The 27,377-nt window shown below is 41.3% G+C and overlaps 1 protein-coding gene across 2 annotated transcripts in view; it reads left to right on the forward strand.

Moving 5' to 3' along the window:
* The window catches only part of LOC130704845 (uncharacterized protein C1orf21-like), a 149,605-nt gene that overhangs the window by 11,620 nt on the left and 110,608 nt on the right, over positions 1-27,377 (forward strand). The window contains exons 1-2 of one of the 2 annotated variants that reach the window (XM_057528758.1): positions 14,829-14,901; positions 23,851-23,945. In XM_057528758.1, the coding sequence (XP_057384741.1) occupies positions 14,859-14,901; positions 23,851-23,945 (138 nt within the window). In that variant the 5' untranslated portion in view covers positions 14,829-14,858. Of the gene's footprint in view, positions 1-14,828; positions 14,902-23,850; positions 23,946-27,377 lie in introns of those variants that run through there. The other variant, XM_057528755.1, reaches the window with a different exon arrangement.

The raw sequence follows: 27,377 nt of genomic DNA on the forward strand, positions 1-27,377 counted from the left end.
AGCACTGTGGAGAGGCCAAGAGGCAACAGACACAGATTGTAATGGTATAAATGCATTCATAGCTAACTGAAGTAAAAAGATGCACAAATTAGATACTATTTCAATTCATGTTTTATTCTTTATTCATATTCAACTCTATTTTATTCTTTAAAATAGGAATCATTTTATAGAACTTATATGAACTTATAGTCATAAGTATAATATTAAAAATTGAATTTCTAATTCATCCCTTCATACTAGAGTTTTCCAGATGAATCTAAAGGTTGAATTGTAAAATATGAAACCATAGAAGTACTATAAAAAAATGGATGTTTTTGGCCGAACCGCGCCCCCTGCCCCAATGTCGCCGAGCTGGGAAGGGCGGACGGGGTCTCCGGGCGGGCCTGACCCACGCCGAGGCCTGGGCGAGATGGGAGGGCCCGGGCCCGGCGCTGCTCGCGACCCTCCCCGCCCCCCGCCCCCAGGGCGCGCGCCCCCTCCCGTACCTCGCCCGTAGCCCAGCCGCTGGCGCAGCGCGCGGCCCTGGCGCACCAGGCTCAGGTGCACGTACGTGAGCCACGCGGCGCAGGGAGAGGCCAGAGACCTCGCGCGCTCTCCACGCTCACCCCAAGGAAAGCCCGTGTGCACGCGGAGGTGGCAGCCGCCTGCCGCCAGGAAGAGGGTCTCACCAGAAGCCGGCCACACTGGCTCCCTGATCTCGGACTTCCAGCCTCCAGGGCTGCGAGGAAACAAATGTTTGTTTACGAACGCGGCGCTCTCGGAACGGGATTCTTTCGTGTGGAGCCGACTTACTGTGTGGGTGTGAAGGATGAAGACAATAGAGGTAAAAGGCCCTTTTCATCACACCATGTCCAGGGTACATACTATCAACGAAACTTATGACTGTTGACGCTGGCTGTGATCACCGGGCCGAGGCATGCTTGTCCGGCTTCTCTGCTGTAAAATTACTCCCCCTCCCCCTTCCATCCTGTGCCTTTGGGGAGGAGGTCCCCATGCACAGCCTGCATTTAAGGGTGGGGGGAGTCTGGCTCTCCTCACTGTGGGGTGGAGTGTTCACAGAATTTATTTGGAATTCTCAGCATGGGAGATTTGCCTCTTCTCCTCCATTTATTAATTTGTTCAATCACTTATGTCAGTGTGATCACATGGATACATATTTTATGCTTTGGGTTATGGTACACTATTACTTTGTTGATTTTGTCCCTCAAATTGTTCCAGCTTTGGCTGCTGGGAACTCTGTCAGTTGGCTCCTGTGTCCCTTTGACACACCCTATCTTTGTGTTTTCTGTTTTGTTTTTTTGAGCACCTCCTTACCTTCCGGCTACAAGATGCTCCAGGCTCATCCAGTATATTTCTATTTCCAGTCCTAGGGTCAGCCTTTTCTTCAAGGGATTCTGGTTCCTTCCTTTTGTTAGAGAATGGTCTTAGAAACCCAGATCTGGGAGATAGATGTGTTCATTGCTGCTGGGGTCTTGTTTCTTTGTGCCCTCTCAGCAGACAAAGCACAGAAATATATGTGCATGCCAACCTTGCATACACACACATGTTACAAATATTCCTGTGTGTAACCACCTGTCTCCACATTAAACGAACGTGAGTTCTCACTGACGTCTCCAACCAGCATCTGTTATCCACGGATCATTCTCCCCTTGGTCGCCTGTAACCTCCCACTCCTCCGGGGTGAGACTCCCGGCCCCCAACATCCGTGTACTTTCCTGTTCAATCCCAGCGCACGTGTACAGCAGGGACACGGTTGTTAACCCATGCCCCATGGGAAACAACTTCACCACTAGAGCCCAGTGCTGTGTGCACGTCCCTTGCCTTCAGGCCTACAGACCCCACTCGTTTCCAGAGTGACTGAGGTCAGCACCTTTCGTCCGGCCCCTCCTTGAGGGAGTTTCACACACTGTAAGGCAGGTATGTTCTCCTGTCACAGTCTGCATTCCTTCCTGGGGTTATTTGTTTTCTTATCACTGAGTTTTAAGAGTTCCTTGTTTATTTTGGACACAATCCTATATTGAATATATATTTTGGAAATATTTTCTCCTAATCTATGGCTTGTCTTTTCATTGTCTTTACAGTATATTCAGCAGAGCAGAATTTTAAAATTTTAATAAAGTCCAACTAATCAATTTTTTTCTTTCAGGGGCTGTGCTTATGTTGTTGTAGCTAAAAAATCATCACCAAATCCAAGCCCACCTAGATTTTCTCTTATGTTATCTTCTGGAAGATTTATAGTTTTGGTCTATGATAAATTTTTAGTTAGTTCTTGTGGAAAGTATAAGATCTGTGTCTAGAGTCATTTTTTTGCTTATAGATATCTGCTTGTTCCAGGAAGTTTGTTGAGAAGACTGTCTTTCTCCATTGTATTGCCTTTGCTCATTTACCAAAGATCTGTTGACTATATTTGTATGGATCTATTTCTGGACTCTCTGTTCTGTTCCGTTGATCTATTTATCTCATCTTTTGCCAAAACCAGGCTGTCTTAATTACTGTAGCTTTGTAATAAGTCACATAGTATCAGTCCTCCAACTTTGTCATTCCTTTCAGTATGATGTTGGCTATTCTGGATTTTTGCCTTTTCATATAATCTTTAGAATCAGTTTGTCAATATCAACAAAATAACTTGCTGGGATTTTGACTGGGATTGCATTGAATCTATAGGTCAAGTTGGGAAGAAATGACATCTTAACAATATTGAGTTCCTGTCAGTGAACATGCAATATCTCTCCCCTTATTTAGATCTTTGATTTCATTCATCAACGTTTTGTAGTTTTCCTTATGTGGATCCTGTACATATGGTTTTTTTTTTAGATTTATACCTAAGTATTTAATTTTCTAGGGTGCTAATTTAAATGGTACTGTGCTCTGAATGTCAAATTTCCATTGTTCAATGTAAAATAGATAGCTAGTGGGAAGCAGTCGCATAGCACAGGGAGATCAGCTCGGTGCTTTGTGACCAGCTAGAAGGGTGGGATAGGGAGGGTGGGAGGGAGGGAGACGCAAGAAGGAAGAGATATGGGGATATATGTATATGTATAACTGATTCACTTTGTTATAAAGCAGAAACTAACACACCATTGTAAAGCAATTATACTCCAATAAAAATGTTAAAAAAAAAAAAAAGGATGTTTTTATAATCTTAGGTTGCAAAATGTCTTCATAATGCCACAAAACCCAACACCCTAAAAGAAATAGTTGACTACATAAAATTTTTAAATCTCTGCATGGCAACAAACACACCACCCGCCATGAACTAAGTTAAAAGACAAATGTCAAAGTGAGTGAGAGTAATGTCTGTAACACAAATAGGGTTAAAATGACTAGTATAAAAAGACTAAAATCTATTAAAAACATTTCCTTAAAATCTATAAGGAAAGAACTAATAACTCCAATTGAAAAATGGATGAAATTTGTGACCGGCAATTGACAAAGAAAAAATTTAAAAGGTCAATAAACATACAGAAAGATATTCAACTTCTTAGCAATCAAACAAACCACACCAAAACCCAAAGCAAAACAAAACATGTGTCACCACTCAAATTGGCAGGAACAGGCATCTGTCTCATGCTGTAACTGGGAATGTCAAACCAGAACAATTTTTCTGGGGCACCAAATGGTAATATATAATATGTAAAATTTAAATGAGCGCAGCCTTTGCCCCAGCAGCCCCACTTCTAGGAATTTATCATAAGGAGATCATTGGACAAGCATGCAAACGGGTATGCTCAAGGTTCTTTCTCACTGATGAGACATATATCGAATGCAGCCATTAAGGATTAAGGTACTCCATTTATTGAGATGGAAAGAGGTCTATAACATGTTGGTAAAGGGTTTTACACAGCATATCTTGTTTGTAAATTTTATATGTTTAAAATACATGTAAAATTCTGTGTAAGTTCATAAAAGAAATGTTTGGAAGGCTGTTTACCAAAGCGTTAACAATGGTAACCTCTCTATTGTGGAGGTTCAGGTGATTCTTAATTTCTTTTCTTGTATTTTCCTGTATGATTTAACTCTTTTGTGGTTAACATTTATCATTAATACAGCCATTGATTTTGGTAAATATAATTTTATGTTCCCATCTTCTGAAGGCCTTCAGTTGTGCTTTCAGGGTAATGTGAACTCTGTCCCACAGCAGAGAGCTCTGTCTATCACTGGAAATAGCCCCAGGGCAACAGGGATTGAACTGATGGTCTTGTTTGTCCAGGTAAATAGATGGAGTCTGATCAGTGGTGCTTGTTGGTTTCATTTAAAACTTAGCAGTTCGTTCAGTCCACGAGACGCTTAGCATCTCACGTGGCTTAGACACGGTGCGAGGCACTGAGGCTATAAAGATGGATTAAATCTGGTCCCTGTCTTTTAGGAACTGACAATGATGCAACAGATGGGCATCTCAACAAAAAATGTCAGTGTCCTTTGATGATAATGCAAAAGGGTCTCTTATCTTAGGAGTAGGAAAAGACTCATAAAGAGGATGATTGCAATTCTACTCCAGTAAAGATGTTAAAAAAAAAAAAAGAGGATGATTAAGGCCTCAGCTGAGTCTTAAAAGATGAAAAACAGACAAAGGAACAGAGATGTGGCAGGAGTTTCAGGCTGAGAGACAGTGAAAAGGCTCAGAGGTACATTATGCATCAAGCATGTCAAGGGGAGACTGGGAAGCTTTACCAAACCAGTGGGGAAATAACTTTAGAAAATTTCATATTAGGGCAAGTATTTTAATATTTGGAAATTTTACACTGTAATTTTTTTTTCAGAACACCAAAAAGCTCACACAGACAGTATAGGAATCATAATTATGGCACCTGGAAATTGGCTGAGCATTTATTTATTTTTTAAAATTTATTTATTTAATTTATTTTTAGCTGCATTGGGTCTTCATTGCTGAACGCGGGCTTTCTCTAGTTGCGGCGAGCGGGGGCTACTCTTCGTTGCAGTGCGTGGGCTTCTCATTCTAGTGGCTTCTCTTGTTGCGGAGCACGGGCTGTAGGTGCACGGGCTTCAGTAGTTGTGGCACACGGGCTCTAGAGCACAGGCTCAGCAGTTGTGGTGCACAGGCTTAGTTACTGCGCTGCATGTGGGCTCTTCCCAGACCAGGGCTTGAACCCGTGTCCCCTGCATTGGCAGGCAGATTTTTAACCACCATGCCACCAGGGAAGCCCTGGCCGAGCATTTAGAAAACACTGGACAGATAGTGTAGGAGATTTCGATACTAATTCCTTAAGCTATTTAAATGATCAGCCTCATCTCAGGTTAGATAATTACAGACCTTGAAATACTAATGCCAGTGCATGGTTTTGCATACATGTTGAGACTGTATTATCATTAAAGCATCATCGAACCAGCCAAGGCAAAGTATGATGGTGTGGTATTTGTCCCATGCAGGCATCAGAACATGACAGTTATTTATTATTGCACACTGGTGATGTCTCCAAAGTTGATTTTATATGCATCATATGTCACGTGTAAATTCTTCACATCTGGTGAAATAAGAAAGACAAGTTACTGCCTTGAGAGGCATGTAGGAAGTTGTGGCACGTGAGCCCTGAGTCTTTGCCCAGATTTTAGAGGGGAGGATTGGGACAGAGTAGGAGATAGCAATAGCAGGTCCATCTCCGTGGGACAGAGCAGAAGTAGTCTATCATTCATTCACCCACCAGGCCTTCCTGAGCTTTCATCTGTGAAATATTTCCAGTTGAGTAGTTTGTGATCATAAATCGGTGTCGCAGTTTAATTGTGTTTCTGATAACACATTCTAAACAGTGAGGAAAATTGCTTCATCCAATTAAGTACTCCTAAGGTAATAATCCTCATTCAGTGGTTGTTGATAGACCAGTTACAAGGTTAGAATGGCTCCAATTGAATCAGTGTTTATAAACAGGCCCTGTGTGCTCGTGGGTGGTGGATACACAGGAAATAAAATCAAGTGACCTGCTCTCAAAGAGTTTACCTTATTTTAGAAAAGACACCATTTATGCATGGGAAATATTCAGCAGGAAATAGAGACTTGAAAATATGTAACAAAGTGCTACATTGAGTGTCTGTTGGCACAGAATATCCTTGGGTACCATGGGTAATGGGAAAAATTAATGTAGGCCTGCATTGGGGTAGAGAGAAGAGTGAAATGTGATGGGAAAATAAAGACATTTCCCTTCTAGAGAAAGATCTAGCCACTCTTCAGTAAACCGTTATTATTTCATGATCATTGACTCTGAACTCCTTGAAGATAATGCTTATAATTTAATCATACACCGCTCTTACCTAACATAACATAATGTCCGATATTTAAGTTATTCAATAATAATGAACTGATATTAATGATAGCTATTATTTACCGGGGGCTGTTAATGCCCACTTATAGGTGAGGGGATGGAGATGGTGAGAAGTTAAGCAACTTCCCTAAGTTTACACAGGTAATATGTTAACCTAGGGAACTTGGCTGTGTCTGGTTTCAGAACTTAAGTGAACAAATGTGTGCTTTAGGAAGGGGAAGCAAGGAAGGCATTCTGTTAGGCATAGGAAGAGATTTTAAAAAATATACAAGATACAGTTCCTCTGTTCCAGGAACTTTCAATCTAATGGAACAACAAAGCCATGGATCACCTACCTCTTCCTTTCTCAACCTGGCTGTCTGTCCATCAAGCACTGATTGCTGGAGCCCTGATACATGCAGGGCCCTTTGGTCCTGGCCCTCACCCTGTGATCTGATGGCAGCCCTCTGGCCCAGTCCCCTCAGTGGCATCTTCACTGCCATGGATCATCCCATGACAGTGAACTTCAGGGCTCTGAAGGACGAGCACACAGATGTGACGTACCATGCTTTACACTGAATTTCTTTCTGTTGTTGTTGGCAAACAATCACTGAGTACTGGTAGGAAAACACCCCCTCTTAGTGTACCCTGCTTCTGAGCCAGCGCCTGTTGACTAGGGTCTGGGAAACTTATATCTGAGCCAGAGTAAGGTCAGGGGCACCTCTGTTTTAGAGTCTGGGAACTCATCTGCATGTCTGGCTCTGTCTGGCTTTGCAGTTCCTTGGACCAAATGAAAACCTAAGTGTATCAAATAATTAATCCTAAACTCTCTAGACTTTGGGATAGGAAGACAGTAGAGTTTACTATAGTTGATGCTTCATTTCCTTGTTCGGGTATTTCTATTTGTTCATTGTATTAAGATGCTCTGATGTTAAATGGAGAAAAACTGGTTATGAAACTCATATATATAGAATGTCATGGACTGAAAACAAGCCTCTAGGTATTTACCAGGAAAGGTGAGTGATGATTATCTCTAGGCGGTGCTTTGCACTTCTATTTCCAAATATCTACACCTTCTTTTCTAAAGGAAGTTTTTTGAAAAATAAAATAAATTTTATTTTCAAAAACATACTATGATGAACATTACTGTTTAAGATGAATATGCTGTTTATGAAGGAAAGAGTGACCTAGAAATCTTTCTTAAAGGAGTTTATTGAGTACTTTTTATGTGCCAGACATTATTTCAAGCATTTTGTTATTTATTCATTCATTTAATCCTCAGAATACCTTATGAGGTAGGTTCCAATAGAAACCTATCAGCATGGTCCCTAAATCTGTACCTTCAGCCACTATGCCATGCTATTTTATCTTCAAGTCCTTTTTAACTTAAAGTTACCACGTGCATAGGTTATAAAATATGAAAAGCAATGTGGTCAAGGTGCTGGCTTATTAAGAAAGTTCTGTATTTTCATATACCTGTTGCCACTGGAAATATCAATACGTGTAGTACTTTCCCTCATTAGGAATTATTGCTGATAGCAAAGTTCTTCTGTCTCCTGCTTCTCAGTGTCAACTTCACCATGAACCATCACATTGAACTCCAGGGCTCTGAAGAAATTGCTCACTTTCCTAACTCCTGGTACACTAGTTAAACAGTTCGGTTTCATTCTGCCTGTCTTCAGCCCTGCACCCAATTGGTTGCCTAAGATTGGGACTAAATTGAAAGATAGGAAATAACTATGATATAATTCCCTCTATGAAGTTTATTTTTAGCTAATGGGCCTTGTCTTGCTGTTCATTTCAAAGCATAAAGAGGAGAAGTCAGGTGGGGCTTGACAGATGACTAATTCGAAATTGAGCCACCTTAATCCTTTGTGACTTGACTCTCAGTCTCTCATTTCTCACATTTTCTACTGTAAGTAATTCTTTGCAGAAGTAACTATCTTAGAGAGCACAGTGGGCTACATACGGCTTAAGCTTTTGTTAAAACAAACAAAACAAATGATTGTGGCCCAGGAAGCCCAGTTTATGGAGAAGCCCTTGACTCAGTGGCTGGAGATCTTGGGTGTGGTTGGATGCTGCTGCAGATTAGCTGCTACAAGGCGATCTCTGTCATCCTCAGTTCCACATTTTGGGAGTGAGTGTTGAACTTAGGTTGGAGAGTGTTGAGCGCTCGTGTTCAAAAGTTCTACTTGACCTGCTTCCCAGACTGTGGACGGTTCACGTGACTCTGTGGTCTCAATTTCTCTCAAGCCCTGGGGCCATTGGAAAGACTATATATGATACTGTTTTGATGAGTTTTTTTTTTAAGAAAAATGATGGTGGTGGTAGTGGTCAACAAAATAATAGCTTTATGGTCCCAAGTTGACCAAGTGTTGATTGCTTTATAATTTTTTTCTTCTAAAAATTGAGAGAGAATTATCCCCAATATCTTCTGTAGCTTCAAAGCATTACCACAAGTAGAAGGCAAGAAAGCTGGAAGTGTGGGTGTTAACTATCCCTGCTTCCATCTTGGCTGGCTGGTGTTTAGTTTATCTTTCATGCAGCGATGCTTGAATTGGTACAGTGTAGTTGCTGGTCAGTGTGAGATTTGTGTTGCTGACTTTCTGTTGTAAAGTTTTGTTAGAAGTAGTAGTGGGATATGTTAGTTCTATTTTTGAAAAGGGTAATAAAATGTATGATAGGACATAGTTTTAAACAAAATTTAGACAAAAGGGAACCTTTAATTTCCCAGGTTGATGACTTTATACTGTACTGTACTCTAACCTGGTCACTTTCAGAGTGTGATTTTGTTGTTGACTTAACGTAGCTGTCTGTGTTGGTCCAGCCAGACTCTAAAAGAGCAAGAGAAAGTCACAACTTATAGAAAGTCAAATTCTAAAGGGTAACAAAGAGATAATAGTCTCGTGGCTGTTATATTAAATATATACATAAATAATATTCTACTAACATATAGTTAACAATACAGTTTTAAACAATGAATAAAAATGGTCTTTGGCTTATAAAGGTTGCATAATTAAAGTTTTTATTGAAGTATAGTTGATTTACAATATTGTGTTAGTTTCATGTGTACAGCAAAGTGATTCAGTTATACCTATATATATTTTTCAGATTCTTTTCTATTATAGGTTATTACAATATATTAATTAAATTTTCTTAGATAAAAGGGCCATTGCTGGGAAAGGAAACTGGTGGAGAGAGGGACAAGTATATGCAGTTCACTTCCTTAAAAGTAATAGTCCAGGGCTTCCCTGGTGGCGCAGTGGTTGAGAGTCTGCCTGCCAATGCAGGGGACACGGGTTCGAGCCCTGGTCTGGGAAGATCCCACATGCCGCGGAACGACTGGGCCCGTGAGCCACAACTACTGAGCCTGCACGTCTGGAGCCTGTGCTCCGCAGCAAGAGAGGCCGCGACAGTGAGGGGCCCGCGCACCGCGATGGAAGAGTGGCCCCCACTTGCCGCAACTAGAGAAAGCCCTAGCACAGAAACGAAGACCCAACACAGCCAAAAATAAATAAATAAATGAATAAATAAATAAAAATTTAAAAAATTGTAAATATATTATAAAAAAAATAAAGTAATAGTCCATGCTTAAGTTATAATGTAAGTGGATATTTACATTTTCATTTAAAATATATTTTCAAAAGCTATGTGCGTGGCTATTAAGAACTGAAGGTAAAAGATTAAGGGTGAAGTGAAAAAGCATGGTGCTAAAATACCAATCTGTGAAACTAATGAATTTTTTTCAGACTGTAAAACAAAGCCAAACTGGTACAAATCTGTATTTACATTATGTTGCATTTCCATTTTGAAAACCACATTCAAGACAAGCTACATTTAAATTCCCTTCTAGCTACAGGCACCCATGCTTCAGTGTATAAATGTCACTGTTGATCTCGATCTATAACCAAAGAAGAAATGATCAAATTATATATGAAATAGGATTTTATTTTTAATGTTGCACCCAGCATTTTGGCCTTTATTGTGTCAGCTGTTCAACACCATATTTATTTATTAATCTTTTACTTCCCATTGCCTTCTTTCACTCCAGAAATGTCTCTTTATTTAAAAGTGTTTAGGTCTTGAGTTTTGACCATGGCTTTCCTCCTTTGTTCCTTGCCTTGTTTCCTCTAATGCAGTTGTTCAGTTGCCAAGCATTAAAATGAAAAGCAATATGCTTTTAGCTCAGATAGAACTCTGAAAATCACAGTTATTCATTCAAGAAATATTTATTGAGCAATTGCTAGAAACTGGCTTTTACTAGGGGATGTAACAGGTAAAAAGACAATGACTGCCCTCATTTTGTTCACATCCTAGGGAGTGACCCAGGCAGTAAACAGAGAGACATGTAATACACTATCAGGTGGGGATGAGCACAGTGAGAAAAATAACAAACGCAAGAGAGTGATGCAGTGGCTTTTCTTTGCGGGCGGGGGGGCTGTGTTTGGTTTTAATTGCTGCGCGCGGGCTTTCTCTAGTGGTGAGCAGGGGCCACTCTTCGTTGCGGTGTGCTGGCTTCTCATTGCGTGGCTTCTCTTGTTGCGGAGCACAGGCTCTAGGCACACGGGCTTCAGTAGTTGTGGCATGTGGACTCAGTAGTTGTGGCTTGCGGGCTGTAGAGCGCAGGCTTAGTAGTTGTGGCGCACGGGCTTAGTTGCTCCGCGACATGTGGCATCTTCCCAGACCAGGGCTCGAACCTGTGTCCCCTGCGTTGGCTGGCGGATTCTTAACCACTGTGCCACCAGGGAAGCCCCGCGGTGGCTGTTTTAGATTCATAGGTCAGAGAAGGTCTGCCTGAGCAGTTGACATTTTTGAGCAGAGACCTGAAGGAAAGAGCAGGCCCTGAGAACACCCAGGAACAGTGTTTTAGGCAGAGGCACACCAGGGCCAAATCCCTGAGAGGGGGCAGCTGGTGGTTCCCAGGAAAAGTCGGAGGCCCTCAGGTGGGGAGAGTGGTGGGTGATGAACTCAGAGAGGCAACTGGGGTTAGGCCAGGGGTCCCCACCCTCTGGGCCGCAGACCGGTACCGGGCTGCACAGCAGGAGGTGAGCGGCGGGCTAGTGAGCGAAGCTTCATCTGCCGCTCCCCATCGCTGCGCTGGCATTACCACCTGCACCATCCCCCCACCCTCCCCCAACCCCCCGAGTCTGTGGAAAAATTGTCTTCCATGAAACCGGTCCCTGGTGCCTAAAAGGTTGCGGACCGCTGGGTTAGACTGTGTGTTGCCCGAAGCTCAAATATGGGCTCTGGATTCTATTCTAAATGTAATAGAAGCCAGGAGAGGGTTTGGGGAGTGGGGGAGTAATGTAGTCTGACTTTGGTTTTAATGTAAAGGCTTACTCTGGCTGCTCTGTAGGGAGTAGACTGTCAGACCTGGCCAAGGCCAAGTCTACCCACAGAGCTTCCTGAAGGAGACAAGTGAATCATTTCTAGGCCCTCCCCAGTTGAGGGAAGGTCAAAAGGATTTCAAGGCTTGAAACCCACACCTAAGAGTGGGTGACGTGGCTTGATCCACGGGAAACAGGTGCCTCAAACGGTGATGTCGGCTGTTTCTGGAAACTGACACGGTGGTGGTGTAAAAGGGGTGAGCTTGCAATCCTTGCCCTTCTGGTCTGGCAGATACTTTGCACACCCAGACCTCGGGTGTACCTCTACCAGATCCTGCAGGAGCAGTGGGGAACCTTATCCCCCACTGGCCTTGGTCAGGTTAAAAGCCTCTTTACACCATGTAAAAGAAACTTTGGAACATGTCCAGGCCATGCATTATACTTGAAGATCTTTGAACTCTCGAGATTTTACCTAACTCAGGCCTTTGGGTGCAAGCAGTATCTTAGAAAGGTAGCTGAAAGAAAACGGTACAGAAGATGTAAGGAACTGTGGCTGTTCTGTGTCTGTGTGAACTGTCCTCCCAAATTCTCCTTTGGCCTGTTTGTATAGAATGGTGTGGGCCTTTCATACTTTTCTATGTGTTGAAAATGTCTGATTTAAGTCATTCAAAGGCTTAGAAGTTACAGCAGTCCTTTTTTTTTTTTTTTTTTTTTTACTGTTTCCAGCTTTCTTTACATGTAATTGACATAGAAGGTATAATTGAAGGTGTACAACGTGACGAGTTGATATACATATACATTGCAAAATGATTCTCACAATAAGGTTAGTTAACACTTCCATCACGTCACATAATTAATTATCTTTTGTGTGTGTGTTTGTGTGTGTGTGTGTGCACGCGTTGAGAACATTTAAGATCATTTCGTTAGCAACTTTCAAGGATATAATACAGTATTGTTGTCTATAGTCACCATGCTGTACATTACATCCCCAGAACTTACTCACCTTATAACTGGAAGTTTGTACTCTTTGACCAGCATCTTCTTATATTCCCTTACCCTCTAGTTGCTGGTAACCACTATTGTACTCTCTGTTTGTATGAGTTCAACTTTTTTAGATTCCATATGTAAGTGATATACAGTATTTGTCTTTCTCTGACTTATTTCACTTATCACAGTGCTCTCAAGATCCATCCATATTGTCACAAATGGCAGGATTCCTTCTTTCTCATGGCTGAATACTATTTCATTGGCTATCTGTACCACATTTTCTTTATCCATTACTGCATCAATGGACATTTAGGTTGTTTCTATACCTTGGCTCTTGTGAATAATGCTGCAGTGAGCATGGGAGTGCAGATATCTCTTCGAGATCCTGATACCATCTTTTTCGGATGTATACCCAGAAGCAGTATTGCTGGATCATATATATGGTAGTTCTATTTTTAATTTTTTGAGGAACCTTCATACTGCTTTCCATAGTGACTGCATCAATTTACAATCCCACCAACAGTGCAGGAGGGTCCCCTTTTCTCCAAATCCTTGCCAACATTTCTTATCTCTTGTCTTTTTGATGATAGCCATTCTAACAGGTGTGAAATGATTCAGCAGTTCTTTTTTGCCACTGTACATCCCTGTGGAGGAAGCAAAATGGACCCTTAAGAACTTTCACTATCGTAATCTACACTTCAGTAGCTTACATATAGATGGTGGGTGAGGGTCACTGAGGACCACTTACCCATCAGCTCTGTGTCCTCAGGCTCGCACTGCAGAGCCTACCTCGCAATTGCGATACTGCACAATTTGAATTTAATTGAACCACTCAAATGCCCTTATGAATCCTTCCCGAAAGATAAATAATAAAACCAGCTACCATCTCTTACAAACAAATTGAGCAGAATGTGTTACTAAAATAGTCTCATTCAAACCGACCAGGTTGTGGAAGATGGTGTGTTCTTATTTACTGTGCTGCTCACCATTAAACTGTCCTCAAATATGCTGTTCCCCCCACTCACCCAGACACGTTATTCCTAAAGAGCTATTCTTTGTCGCTGTCAGAACACACTTTAGTCTCTAAGGGGATTCTAACTTGGCGATTCATAGCAACTGGAAATGATCTTTTGTTTTATGTGAATGAATCTCTTGTGAGAAGAGGTACAGACTTGGCAGGAGAGAGAGAAAGAGAGCGAGAGCCCTCCTCGCCCCTCATATGCACATGTGAATGAGCTCTCTCCTCGCCTTCTGGGACCTTTCTTCATGAGATCCTCAGTGAACGTCGTCATGAATATTTTTTATAAGTAGGGAAGCTGTACTCATTTATCACAAACTGTATTTTAGCTGTGTTTTTCCATTTTAAAAATTCAGTGGCAGTGCTTGCAGCCTTGGGAATTACTTTAACTGAAAACAACTCTCTCCAATTTCTTCCTATTCTTGCTAATGATTTTGCTGCCACTAAATTATTTTTAATGGCTGTAGAACCCAGAAGTCAGCTTCAGTCCAGAGGCATATTAAAAGAATCACCAAAGATCACTGAAAAGCAATTTTAAATTTTTACTGGATAAAGAATCCCAGAGGCATCTCATTCATAAACCTACTTCACAATGTACTGAAATCTATTCCCGTGAATCTCTAGCTCTCTGCCACTCTGGTGACTTTTTGTCTGTCTTTCTTTGGACTGCCTCCAAAATCTCCCCTCTCTAATCTTCTGCAAAACTTTCCACTCCAGCCCAATTCTTCTCATTAGCTCTGCTCTTTCTGGTGTAAATCCAGGCTGCTGCAGTTTCCCGCTAACCTCCTCACCCTGTCGCCAGACTGCATCACAAAAGAGCACAAGCACGTCTGGCCTGCTGGTGTGGTTCCTTGGGAGAGGGGGAGGGGCCTGGGATGCTTAAGCATCCGGATTATTATCTGAGAATCTTTTCCTTCACAGAAATCCACTTAAGTCAGAACCCAGTTAAAGGAATTACATCAGATCAACATTAAGATGTCCTTCGTCCTTAACACACACACACACACACACACACACACACACACACACACACACACACACACCCACCCATTGGCCAAATTGTTCAATGTTTCGGATAACTCTATGGCAGTCACACTAAATGGGAAGAGTTTCTGGAATGATCATAGAATTTCCTAATCCTGACCAGCCATCCTGCAAATTCATGACCCTTGATCTTGGGCAGCAGTGAAGGATTAACTGTGAATGAATCAGCAGAAATTTATTGCCAGTCCTAGAAAAGCAACTCTCATTTCAAGCCCTCTTGACAGTGGAATGACAGTGGAGTTTTATCGACTTCATGTACAAAGGAAGGCATGTGAGCCCCTCTGTTGGTATCTGTTCGTATTTGCTGTTATTGCCTTATAGTTTACCCCTAAAAAGAAAATAACTGTTTGCGTTTATTTTGGATCTTATTTTATCATAATACATTTTTTAATGCCTGACCTGAAAAGGTTTATCTTTATCTTAAAGGTGACTTCCATTTGGGGAGAGGATCCGTATTGTGATAACATTTTCTACTAGTTCCATAATGGAAATCAGCAAACAAAGAGAATTTTTGTTTTTATCAGAAATTAACTCTACTACACGTCTGTGGGAAAGTCAAATAAGAGCCTGGGGTCTGAGTCAGACTGCCTGGTTCAAGGCCTGGCCCCACTCCCACCACTTACTGGATGGTATAGCTGGATGAGTGAACGTTTCCTTTTGATGGAGACATTGACGGTTCTCTGTCTTAGAGCCCTGTGAGCATTAAATGCGCTGTTGTAGAACAGATTTTCTGAACTGGATCTGGGACATTTAAAGGGCTCTATAAACGATAGCTCTCTTCCTCCGCCTCTTCTTCCTCCAATCCCTCCTCCTTCTCCTCCTCCTTACTCCAGTGAAGGAAGACATCCTTGATTTGTTGCTTGGTCTTAATGCTAAGATCATATATCAAAATTGTAGTGTATAACAGAAGGCTTAAAAGGAAGTTAATCTTTCAAAATACAAAGTTTTTGTAAAGACATTGCAGTATTTACTGTATACTGTAGAATAGCTTCCGTTTTCTTCCATTAGATGCGGTGGTGGTCAAATCGCCATTGTAATGAAAAGTCTCACAACCCTTACTTTGATTGGTATGTTAATTCCTAACTTAAGGAGCACAGGGATGATATCTTCTGCTGACAGAAGCTCCAGACGCCTGACAAGGGAGGCTCTGAGAGTTTCCCTGATGTTACCCATGAATGTTAGTTGTCTTTATAACTTTTATTTATATCACTGTGATTTGCAAATATGTCCAAATCCTTTCTGAATCCATTCATACTTTATGCCTGTACCGTTTCTCAGAGTAATTATTTCCTGTGCTTTGCGGTTTAAAAAAAGAACTGGCTTAGTGGTTAGGAGCCTGGCCCTGGATTCCAACCAACCTGGGTTAGAACCAGCACTGCCACTTGACCAGCCAATCAAGGACTAATCTCTGCAACTGGAAAATGGGTTATAGTACCAACCTCATAGGGCTGACATGAGGATTAAATCAAAGCAGGGGAGAGGACAGACAGCTGGGCGGCAGGCTTTCTCTTGAACGGTTATCAAGGATAAGAGGAACCGCACCAAGAATAGTAGAGAGGACTTAGCTGGCCTCCAGCTTTCCTGTGGTTGGTGGAGAACCAGCGCTCCAGAAGAGTCAGAGCAGAGCTCTTGAGAAGCTGGAAAAATGGCTGTCAGAACCACCATGCATGCCCTCCCTCTCTGGGAGTGGCTCGCCACTCATTCTCTTTCTTGGTTAGGAATTATTACTGTATGATACAAAAATTAAACCCCCTCTCCATAGGAAAGCCTTGGTTGCATATGCATTCCTAAAGGAGTCCAGCCTGGATCTGCATCTGGTTGCATGTCTTTTGTCGGAGCGTGTCAGAAGATGCATGTTCCGGGGCCCTTAATGACTGGCTAATAGTTCCCTGGTCACTGAATGAGCCTCAGATGAATGGAGGAGATGTGCTCTCTGGCCTCTGAAATGATGAAATGACTCAGGAATGGGGCCTGCAGGTCCAGTCTTAATAATTGAGGGTGCTGTAATGAGGGAAGCTTTATTACCCTCTCATCCTTGCAGCTGTGGACACCTCTCAGCTTGTCCTCTTCGAAGGCGTGGACAAGACCCTAAGAATGCTGAGAGGCCATAGCACCCATGCACAGGCATCTCAACGCACTCCGTTCACTCAGAGAAGTCTATCCCCTGCCTCCACGGCACACAGCTGGGAAGCCACCAAGCCAGGCCCAGAAGAGAAAGGCGCTTTGAAGCCAGTGCTCTGTCCCTTGTGATTCACTGCTGTCCCGCCAAAGGGGAAGGAGCTGGGATCAGGTTCAGCGGCAGCTTCTTTGCCCCTAGGATGGATCACACCCCATCCCCACCACTCCCTGTTCTGCATGCCGTGATATCTCCCCATCACCAGTTGAAGGCATACCTGTCAGGGAAGCAGGAAACAGGTTCTGGCAGATGTTGTGTCTTAAGCTCCAGCCCCACCAGTGCCCCACCAGCTGACTCCAGGTAAAAACTCCACCCTCGTGAGACTCTTTGTGGCTGCTTTCTCTGGCTCTTGGCCAGTCTTCTCTGTGTGTTGTTCTTCCTCACCTGACTGGTCCACCTCCACTGCTCCAAGTAAGTTCCACCTTTGCTACACCTTCTTTCAGAGAGAGGGAGAAAGCCTTGGATTGCAATGGTTGGGGGTCTCTCCAGAGGAGATGGTTGAGGACAGGCCAGAGGACAGAAGCTTAGCCTGTAACGGTGGCTTCACTCTGGCTCCCCTGGTTGGGGAGACCGTATCCCCTCAGAATGGAGACTGCCTCTGGTGGGATTCACATACCAGGTCTTCCTGCACCGGCCCTAGCAGCCTCTGCTCCTTACATCCCTCGAGGCCCCCTGGAATCTGCCTGTTGGCCGTACTAGACCACTTGCAGTTGCTCCTGTTTGCCATGCTCTCTCTGGTTGTTGAACTCACCGTCGCCTTGCCTAGACCTGTCCTTCCCACACACACACTAGTGTTCCTCAGCGCTCCAGTGAGATAACGTCACCTCCTCCAAGACTCTCCCCATCCTTGCCTAGGGGGGTCTCTCCCTTCTGTTTTTATTACAGTCACCCCACACATGTGCTTCATGGCTGCAGACATTCTGCACTCTATTTGCTCATTTTCTTAAATCTTCCCCTACTAGCTGTGAGCTCCTTGAGAACAGGATCTGCTTCCCTTCCCTAGGCGTAACCCCAGGACTGAGTACTACGTTCTCTGGCACGCAGTAGGTGCTCAGTGAATATTGCTGAAATGAAGAAGGAAAGAAACCCAGAAAAGACAGCAGGGGATAGCCCAGCACTTGCCTCAAAGACAGAAAGCAGCTAGTTCCTTCCATCACCTCATGTCTGAATGAAAATCAAGAGGTGTTTTTGCCCAGACCTTTTGGGGCCAGAAGTATGTCCATAAATTGGTATAGTTTACAGAGAGCTCATATCACAATGAATAGGAAAAATGCTACAACTCCAATTAGAGAAAAGGGGCAAAGGATATGAAGAGATATATCACAAAGGGCACACATGAATGATCAAAACGGGGGGAAAGTATTCAGTATCACTAGTCAATTTTGAAACATCAAACTAAAATAAAAATTAGATACCATTTTCACCCTTCAATTCATTGCGTATTTTTAAAAAGGATAATACCCTTTATTAGTGAGGGTGTGCTGAAATGAGTTTTACATGACTGAAGCAAGACTATATCTTTTATCTATCTCTGGTTTTCAAATATATCCAAGCATTAGGTTTCACTAGTGAATAAGGGTACAGTAGACATATGAGACTTGCCCTCTTAGTGATATTAACAGTTTTCAATTATGAGATATCATAAAGGGGGATATGTACAAATATGTACAATCTTCCTAATTCCCCTGGTAGAAACCCAGTGGCCAGGGTTTAATCTTCCACAAACATGAAGTCTGAAAACATAATTTCCCTGCTTGTTATTTTTTAACAGTTTATATTTTTAGACCACGAGCACTTAATGTATTAGAGAATCTTATTTTGAAATTAGTTTGCCTTTATTAGGTTGATTTGAGACACACTCTGAAAAAAAACTGAGAGCATTTTGTATTAAATGCACCAAAGGCTTATTTTAGAAATATTCAAAACATTTAGAACGAGCAGTTCATAATTGCCCTAGAAATTGCTTAATGATAACTATTACATTGGAAAGGGCGAAATCACTTTCTGCAAGTGAGGATATAGTCATTATCGTGAAGGGACTGCCTGACTCAGAGAACTGATAGTGGTCTGTGAGGTCCTTCAGCTGAGTCTCTGCTTTGTGCATAAGGTTTTCCAGAGTTAGTCTGTCTTGGTGGACTGTGGCTGAGTGGGATAGGGTCAGCCTACTCGTGCGGTCAGTCTAGGGTCAGTCTAGCCTGAGGAACGTGCTCCAGGTAGCAGAAGGGTTCTCAGAGCATAAGCCACCCCGCAAGACAGTGGTTTTCCCCGGGCACTGTTTCCCGGCCTCTTCCATCCCCCCGCTCCACACCCCCTCCATTGCTTATCACAGAGCCCAGCCCATAGTAGGTTCTCAGACTCTCCTGAACCTCCTCACCCATTCACTCTTGTGCCCTCAAGGAAGGCCGAGACTAGGAGCTGTGCCAATGGCAGTAATTGAGTTAGGATATAAAGGAAGATAGAGGAACATTATTTTCTTGTAACCCTGGTTTCACTCAAATAATGATCACTCTTCTTTTTCCTGTCATAAAAGTTATTTATTGTTCTTTTAAAATTATGTTATATTTTAATTAAAGCACTCTATGCATTTAGTTAAAAAATGCTAAAGGCTTATCATGGACGATAATATTCCCTTCTCACTTTATTTGTTAACATAGTTAAGTCAGAATTTTCAGTTAAATTCATTTTTGATGTTTACATTATGCTTTTTGTTTTTATACCTTGATGGATTTTGTGCATTAGAAATAGTGTTCCCTGCAGAACCAGCACAGTTTTTCTAAAGCAGCAGCCAACATTTATTGAGCATTTATTATGGGCTAGGCACTGTTTTAAGTGTATTCATATATTAATTCATGTGACTCTATGTGTGAGATTAGGTACTATAAATATTCCCATTTTACAAATGAAGAAACCAAGGCACAGAAAGCATGAGTAAGTTGCCCAAGGCCATATGGCTAGTCATTCAAGCTCTAGAGGGTAAGCTCTTAGCCACCATGAATACTCACCTCTTGAAAAAAATCTCGCCAAGTAAAGAAATAAAGATCCTAGGCATGAATTTGAAGTCGTACCAAGATTTGGGGACTTGAATTTAGTTAGCTTGGGGGGCAGGATGTTCAGTGGGAGAAACCCAAGGGAAGTGAGTTTACACTAAAATGCAGAATAGTTTAGTCTTTTATTTGGTTTGTTTATTTTTATAAATACTGCTTTTACCTCTTGTTCCAAGCCCTCATATTTTCCTGAGCATATAATAATAATAAGTCTACCAGAGAATCTTCATGCAAAATTTGGATGATGAACCAATCCGGAGCATTCAGTGAAGATGCCCAGATGTAGGATTGTTTGTTTGTTTGTTTGTTTGTTTTGTAGGATTGTTTTGATATGAGGACATTAGCGCAGAGTTTTTGAAATCGGAAGAGTCCTGGGAAAGATTCATTCTGGTACATATGTCATTGATCAGAAGAAGACTTGAGTGTGAAAGTATCAATAGATACGAATTTCACCATTCTAGGAAACAACTGTAAGATCCCTTCCTGCCTCAAAGAGTAGCGTTTCTAGAACTCTTGCCTATCTTCCTCCTTCCCCATCTAATATGTACTTTTATGAGAACTGTTAACTTTTTAATAGTTATGACATTATAAACTCACTCCAGCACTCATCTCCTTCTAATTCACTCATTTTGAAGTCAGTTCTGTTGATTATAAATGTAACCTTGTAGCAGATCTTCCATCTGCAAAGCTTGGGAGGAGGACAGGATAGGGGCCAGTGAGTTGTTGACAATGGAAGAATTGACAGGATCCTGAAAATGGGGATGATTCCATAACATCTGAAGCAAGTCCAACCAACTGATCCCCTTCTAGTTCTAAAAACCTAATTTTATATACATATATATGAGGCCCTTTACGGACGTCAAACGTGAGGTGCAGAGATTTGGTGGGAAACAGTGTGTCTTTAACATGATAGAGCTGCCACAGAAACAGTGTAGCCCTCTCTGATGGAATCTGAGGAATAAAATGCTAAAAATATCACCATAGCAGTGCTTTTACCCCAGATCTATTTTTTTGACTGGCATAGCCTGCAACTGTTTACATAGAGAGAAAGGGGAGCAGGTTGGAAACGGGGTGTTAGCCTACAGCGCCTGACGTGCATTTTAAGAAGCCACCTGACAAGATCAACAGGAAGAAAAGAAAAACTGTGAGCAGGTGTGAGGGAGCTAGAGGAGGACAGTCTGCTTGTGGCTCCTGTTAATCAAGTCGGCAGGTTGTCCTGTTGCCGGGCGGGGCTCTCTGGCTTGTAACAGTGGCTCTGCTACTTGCAGTTGCCTCCAGTGTGTGATCTGATGGAGGGGCTGAAGTCCCACACGGATTCCCCTGTGCCCTCACCAAAAGGAAAAATGGATTTCCGTAGTGGTTGTGTCACTGCCATCACCCGAAATGCTCCATTGGTCCACACAGAGTGCCGTTCCTGACGGCTGCATTGCCATGGAAATGTGTGACACGTTGGTTGACGAGTTGTCTGTTTCCAGATGGGCATCTTCATCCCCAGCACCAGCCTCTGAGAGACTTGACAGACCGTTTTTAAGTATTTGCTTTATACGAATTGTGGTTTATCTAAGGGTCTTGCTGGCTTTTTTGTTTCGTACCACGATGGATTCTGTGCAGTGTGTTATGTAAGTAATAATGATAGGTCTGGCTTTGCAGTCGTGGCTGTTTGTTTTTCTTTTTTATCCAGTCATAGCGTGTTCCACAAAGACAGCATTGGCTAGCCAGGCGTGTTTGTTAATGACACGCTAAAACCTATCCTCTTTCTAAATTGGTGACATTATAAAAAGTCTGTCGGTGGGATAACACTGCTTTGAAAGACATGTAGCCAGCAGCTTTTGTTCATTGTAGAAAAATATTAGTAGTTTGTCTACTATTGATACTTTGAATTCGGCTGCGTTTCCTGGAGGGATAAAAAGAGAATGAAGATTGAATATCACTCAGCTGTTTAGAGAGTTTCTGCTGTGGGCTGTGGCTTAGGGGTGGGAGAGGACAGCGGGCAAGGCAAGGGCGGGTCCCCTCTGGAAGAAACCTTTTGCTATGCCGCAGGCAAAGGGCCATCTTTTGGAAGGCTCTTTCAGAAGGTTCTGCTTAGGTCCTAAAATGTTGTGCTTTCCCTATCTCATCATGTGAGGCTTTGTGTCCTCTAGACAAAATCATAGAGTCCACTGGAATTGTGTTTAAAACAAATATGTATGTATATGTGTAATTTATATTTAAATAATTAGAGACTCGACTCACCGTAAGTAATTAAGATCACAATTTAGTTCAGTTAAATGTTAGTAATTATCCCAGTGAACCATCATTTATAAATATTAATGTTCCGAAGTGAAGTTAGGGAGACCCATCTTTAGCTATTATTTTTTTCCTTTATTTTTGTCTCTGTTTAATTGTATGGGAGGCATAATTAGCCAGTGTCTTTTCTTTTTCAATTAACAAGTGCTTTTCCAACTTCTGAGTAAATAATCCTTAATTAAATGTGCCAAATTTATTAATTTACTCTTATTTTTTTCTCTTCTGAATACCAAATTGGAATGTGAAATTCTGTATTTTGTAATTGTGGATCAGAACCCATTGATTAACTTGTTAATACATTTAGGATGTGGTATTCCTAAAGGACTCATTACTGTAACCTCATACCAGTCTTTCTAATTTCTTTAGAAAGAAGTAGAATCAATAACTACCTTGAATTGTCAGATGGAAAAAACAATTGGCTCAGCTGTGAACATGGAGTCTTTATTCAGATATATGCAAATGTATTACTTTCATAAGGATGATAATTTTGAGAAACATTGGAACAGCATAATTACTTGAAGAAATATTACTGTAACAAACATCTTTGGGGGTAGCGTGTTAAGGGATAGTATGAGGAAGCCTGAAACTATATAGGAAATGGTATTATAAATGGTAAGGCAAGAAATTATATAAGCATATAGTCATTGTAGCAAATTAACCACAGGCAATAAGAAAATATATTGCAACTTCCTAGTGATAGACATCTGTCTATTAGGTAGCCTTTTATAGACATTATTCCATGTCATATGCTAGGCGATCATCAGTTTGTTGGTTGATGAAATTTTCTAATTCCGTAATGTCTGTAATTTTTCCTATACACTGGACTAAAGATGACTCAAAGTCACACCTGTTTTTGACCTTAGTGTGCCCAAGTCATGTCATTTCCTGTTGACAGAAATCTGGTGAAAATGTCATCATTGTCATCACCAAACCTCTACCCTGGAGAGGAGCTTTAATTGCAAGTTTTCCCAAGTTTGTCCTATGATGTATTTTGATACTGGAGTTTGTTGTACTCTCTCTGGCTGTTGCAAAGTTCAGTTCCCGTCCATGGCCCACTATACTCTCCTGCCTTGAGTGATAGATATACCTGCCAATTAGAGCCGTGTGATATTATGGCTCTTCATGTGTGTGACTTTACAGAGAGATTAAAGTCTGTATGTATCATATGAAATCGTTGCAGACTGTTCCACATTTAATATGGGGATCACCAACAGGAAAATTTCAATTTCCAGTTGTTTATATCTATTTGTTGGTCAGTTAAGCTCTTTAGTCTTACTTTGTTTTTCCAAAAGAAAGAAATTCAGGTGTGAACGTACTGCATAACGTTGCTGCCACAGGCATTTTGAACTCATATTCTCAAGGAGAAAAATCTCCTTAAACCATTATGTGATATGCCCTAATGCGTATAAATTCCAAATAGGCTTTAGATATGGAATAACCTCTGTTTCTGCTGCCACCACCTGCTCTCTGTGAAAGGACCAGGCAGTGCCACTTTCATTAGCTGCCTTCGTGATGCTGAGCTTTTCCCAGTAGACAGAGGAGGGCGCCTCATAAAAAGAGGCTGGTTAAGCTTCTTCCAGACTTTTTTAAATGAACCACATAGAAAGGCCGCAGGGAAAAGGCTCTAACAAATTATGCTGTTGGGCTTTCTTACTGACACTTTTCTCCCATTGTGAAAAAAGTTATAAAATGTCTTTTCTTTTTTGGCACTCAGATGAGTATAGGATCAAACCGGTGGAAGAGGTCAAATACATGAAAAATGGGGCAGAAGAGGAGCAAAAAATAGCAGCCAGGAACCAAGAAAACTTGGTAAGCATTGAATTTCTTGTATAACAATGAATTTTGGTGACAGCATTATAATAAAATCTGCACTGCATGTTTAAACTGCAGCTTACACACTGGCACGAGATTTCTTGAAAATGCCGTTGCTATTTATAGCTTGCCTGGAAGCTGTACCAGTACTCCTGTATCCTGTTTGTTTTTGAACAAGCCCTTCTTTAATCTTCACAGAGAATGTTTCAGGGGAAATGTAGCAAAATTATTAGTATTTCAAAATGGTTAAATTTAAAGGAAAAAGCATAAAGTAGGAATGAGTTTTATTGGGGGGGGGCATTGCCTTTTTTCTTTTTCTCTGCATCCTTTAACTCGTGTCCAGATCACAGTGAATGGCTAAGTTTCATTATTCTCGATATGTAGTGTTGTTAAGGAAGTTGCCTTTCAAAGGAAAATAAGGTACTTTGAAGGTAGGTCCGTATCAAATTTGTACTTCACATTCACACTGTTAAGGTATTGTGGGTTTTGAGTTAACAGTGAGAATTCTAATGATCTGAAACAGATAGTTAGGAACGTCTTTCTCTAATACAAATCAATCTACATGTTCCACCTTAATATTCCATCCCTTAAACAAACCTTTAGTAAATTATCATATTAGCTGGTTTCTTAAGAGATTACAGATTGTTAAGAATATGCATTTATTCAGTTATGTTGGAGCAGAATTGTTTTTCTCTTTTATTTTGGGATTGATTGCTTGCTATTTTTTTCATGTTTGAGTGAATGTATTTTTTAAGAAGTTTGCAATGTCATAAAATATTTTCACTTGACTTAAACTCCTTTTTCCGTTATGTGCTTTGTTTTTGTTTTTCTGATTTCTGCGGCAGCAGAGGGAGATGGCAGAATATTCACCAGTGCTCATGAGTATTTAAGGCTGTCATTTTTCCATGATCCACTAATGAACATAACAGCCTCACTCTTTTTCCTCTGTTCTTTTCTGAACATATGATCTGCAACTTGAAAAACTCAAGTATAAACAACTGAGTATTTTAGATCATTTTAAAGGAGTGAAAAATACTCTGATAAAATTCTGCTTTATAAATGGGATTTGGATTTTAAGGTATCCCTCAAGTCACAGAGGTTCATCATACCTGTGGTATATTTTAACATCAATACCTAAATCCAGAAAAGGTAGCTATGACTAAATAGTGAAGTTAATATTATCAGACTTTTTACATGAATTTTTTTTTTTGCTTTGAATAGATAAATAGAAGATCTGAGTAGTCGAAACATCAGTAGTCAGTTTTCTACTGTATTTTATTGAACAAAGTTTGTCCTTGCTTGATATAATTTCATCTTAAGTTATGAATCTCATCGTTAGTAATAGTGTTTCCATTGGAGGCTAAAGAGACATTGGTGACCAGTCCACTGGTGGCTCTTTCTTAGATGTAACTACTAGCGTCCATCTCTACTTCACATGCTTGCATCTCTGAAATCCTAAGGAAAGCAATGACTTTTATCTTACAGCTTGTGAGTTTCTCCTCAGTGTTGCTCTCATCATATTTAGGGCCAGTATGACTTTTTTCCTTCTCTCTCAGTTTCATAGTCTATCAGCTCCTTGGTGCTTGTATATTCTTTTTCAGCACTGTGGTCAGAATTGGCGCTAGTGCTTTTCCATGCAGACTGAATGGAGATTCAAAAAGAGAGAAATTCTGGCCTATTTACTCATAGATTATCTGTGTCAACCCCACACCCCTTTACTCTGCCAGCGAATCAGAGTCTAGGCCACCGAGAGGAGTTTTCAAGTATATGAAGACTTACAAGGAGAATGGGGACTAAATGGTTATTTTTTGGTCCTGAGATTTCTAGACTGCGTTCCAAAATTAAATGATTTTCAGTTATTTGGAAGTATGTTACCTTTGTCACCTCCATTTGGAGGGATGCATAACCAAGTACTGACCATGCATACCGTTGGAGAAAACAGCCTCCTAAATTTGAAGCTTACATTGGAAGGTGGATGAGATAGACTTAACAATTCTTTATTTTTATGTCCATTAAAATAATCTGAGAATCAAGATATTCTTATGTTTCAAAGAATGATTTTTAAGATGTAGCATGAAGTATTTTTTAAAAGATTTTTTTTTTTTCCCAAACTGTTGAAATTAAGAGGGTTGGCAAACATAACCAAGGCATATGGCATGATGGTGACAACCATGGGTTTTTGGAGGCAGAAACTGCCTGGATTCAGATCTCAGCTCTGCCACTTACTCATTGCAGGATCAAGTTACTTCACTTCTCTAAACCTCCCGCCCATCCATTGGGGAAAAAGACAGTGCTTCATGGTGCTCTTGGGAGGATTACACGAGGCGATTGTTATAAAACTTTGAGTGCAGTGCCTGGTACGTGATAAGCACCTAATAAGAGTTAGGCATTATCACATAAAACGAAAGGAAAGAATAATGAACGTTAGAGTCAGTGTTCCTTTTCTTTTTCTTTTACGTTAATTGGTGAGAGAGATTTAAGTGACTCTTTTAGGTTAATGCCAGTGTTACATCTGTTTTGAAAAATCTTGCTCTGGAACCATGAAATTACTTAAACAAGTATGTTTTGAGTACCTGTTATGCACAAGGCCCTTACTTGTGTTGAGAGACACAATGTACTTAAAGTCAAGGAGCTTACAGTAAAGTTGAGGGAACTGTTCAGGTCAACCAGTAGCTTACTGGGTGCCTCTGTGTACAAGGCTCTGTCCCAAACTCTGCAGATAAACACAAAAATAAGGAAACCACTGACTCTTACCACAAGGTGCTTGTATTGCAGTAAGCAAGGTAAGTGCCAAATGACTATAAATAAAGCAGGGTTAGATAAATAAAACAAGATTGATTCCAAGAAGACAACACAAAGAGCTGCCGATATCAAAGAAGGCAGATATCTTGTCTGTGGTGGCATCAGGACCTACTTGATGAAAGAGCTGGTGTTTACAATGAGCCTCAAAGGATAGAATGAGGGAGAGTGCCCCAGGCTGAAGTAACAGAGATGGAAAACACAAAACGTATTTAATAAAAAGCACATGGTCCTGTTTGATTGGGGAGCGGGAGGGGTCAGGAGAAGGCATCAGTAGGAGAACAGCGGGAAATTAGAGGCAAAACGTAGTTGGGGTCATACACAGAGCTTTGATGTCTAGCTGAGAGGTCCAAAATCAATTCAGTGGATTAATGGGAGCCTTTGAAGTTTTTAAGCAAGGGATTGTCAGAATGAGATGATGATTCAGGAAAGTTTATGTGGAATCAGCAGGTGTAATACGGAGTAGTATGGGGAGCCTGGGTGGGAGATCATTCATAATAGTTTTTGCAAGAGATAGTGAACCTGAACCAAGGTAGTGGCAGGGAGAATAGAAAAGGTGTAGGCAAGGTTGCAATAGAAGCAACAAGATTTGACAGCTTATTATAGGTATTAAAGGAAGACAGAGGAGTC

This window comes from Balaenoptera acutorostrata, chromosome 1 (genome assembly GCF_949987535.1).
Source record: "Balaenoptera acutorostrata chromosome 1, mBalAcu1.1, whole genome shotgun sequence".
Lineage (NCBI taxonomy): Eukaryota > Metazoa > Chordata > Mammalia > Artiodactyla > Balaenopteridae > Balaenoptera > Balaenoptera acutorostrata.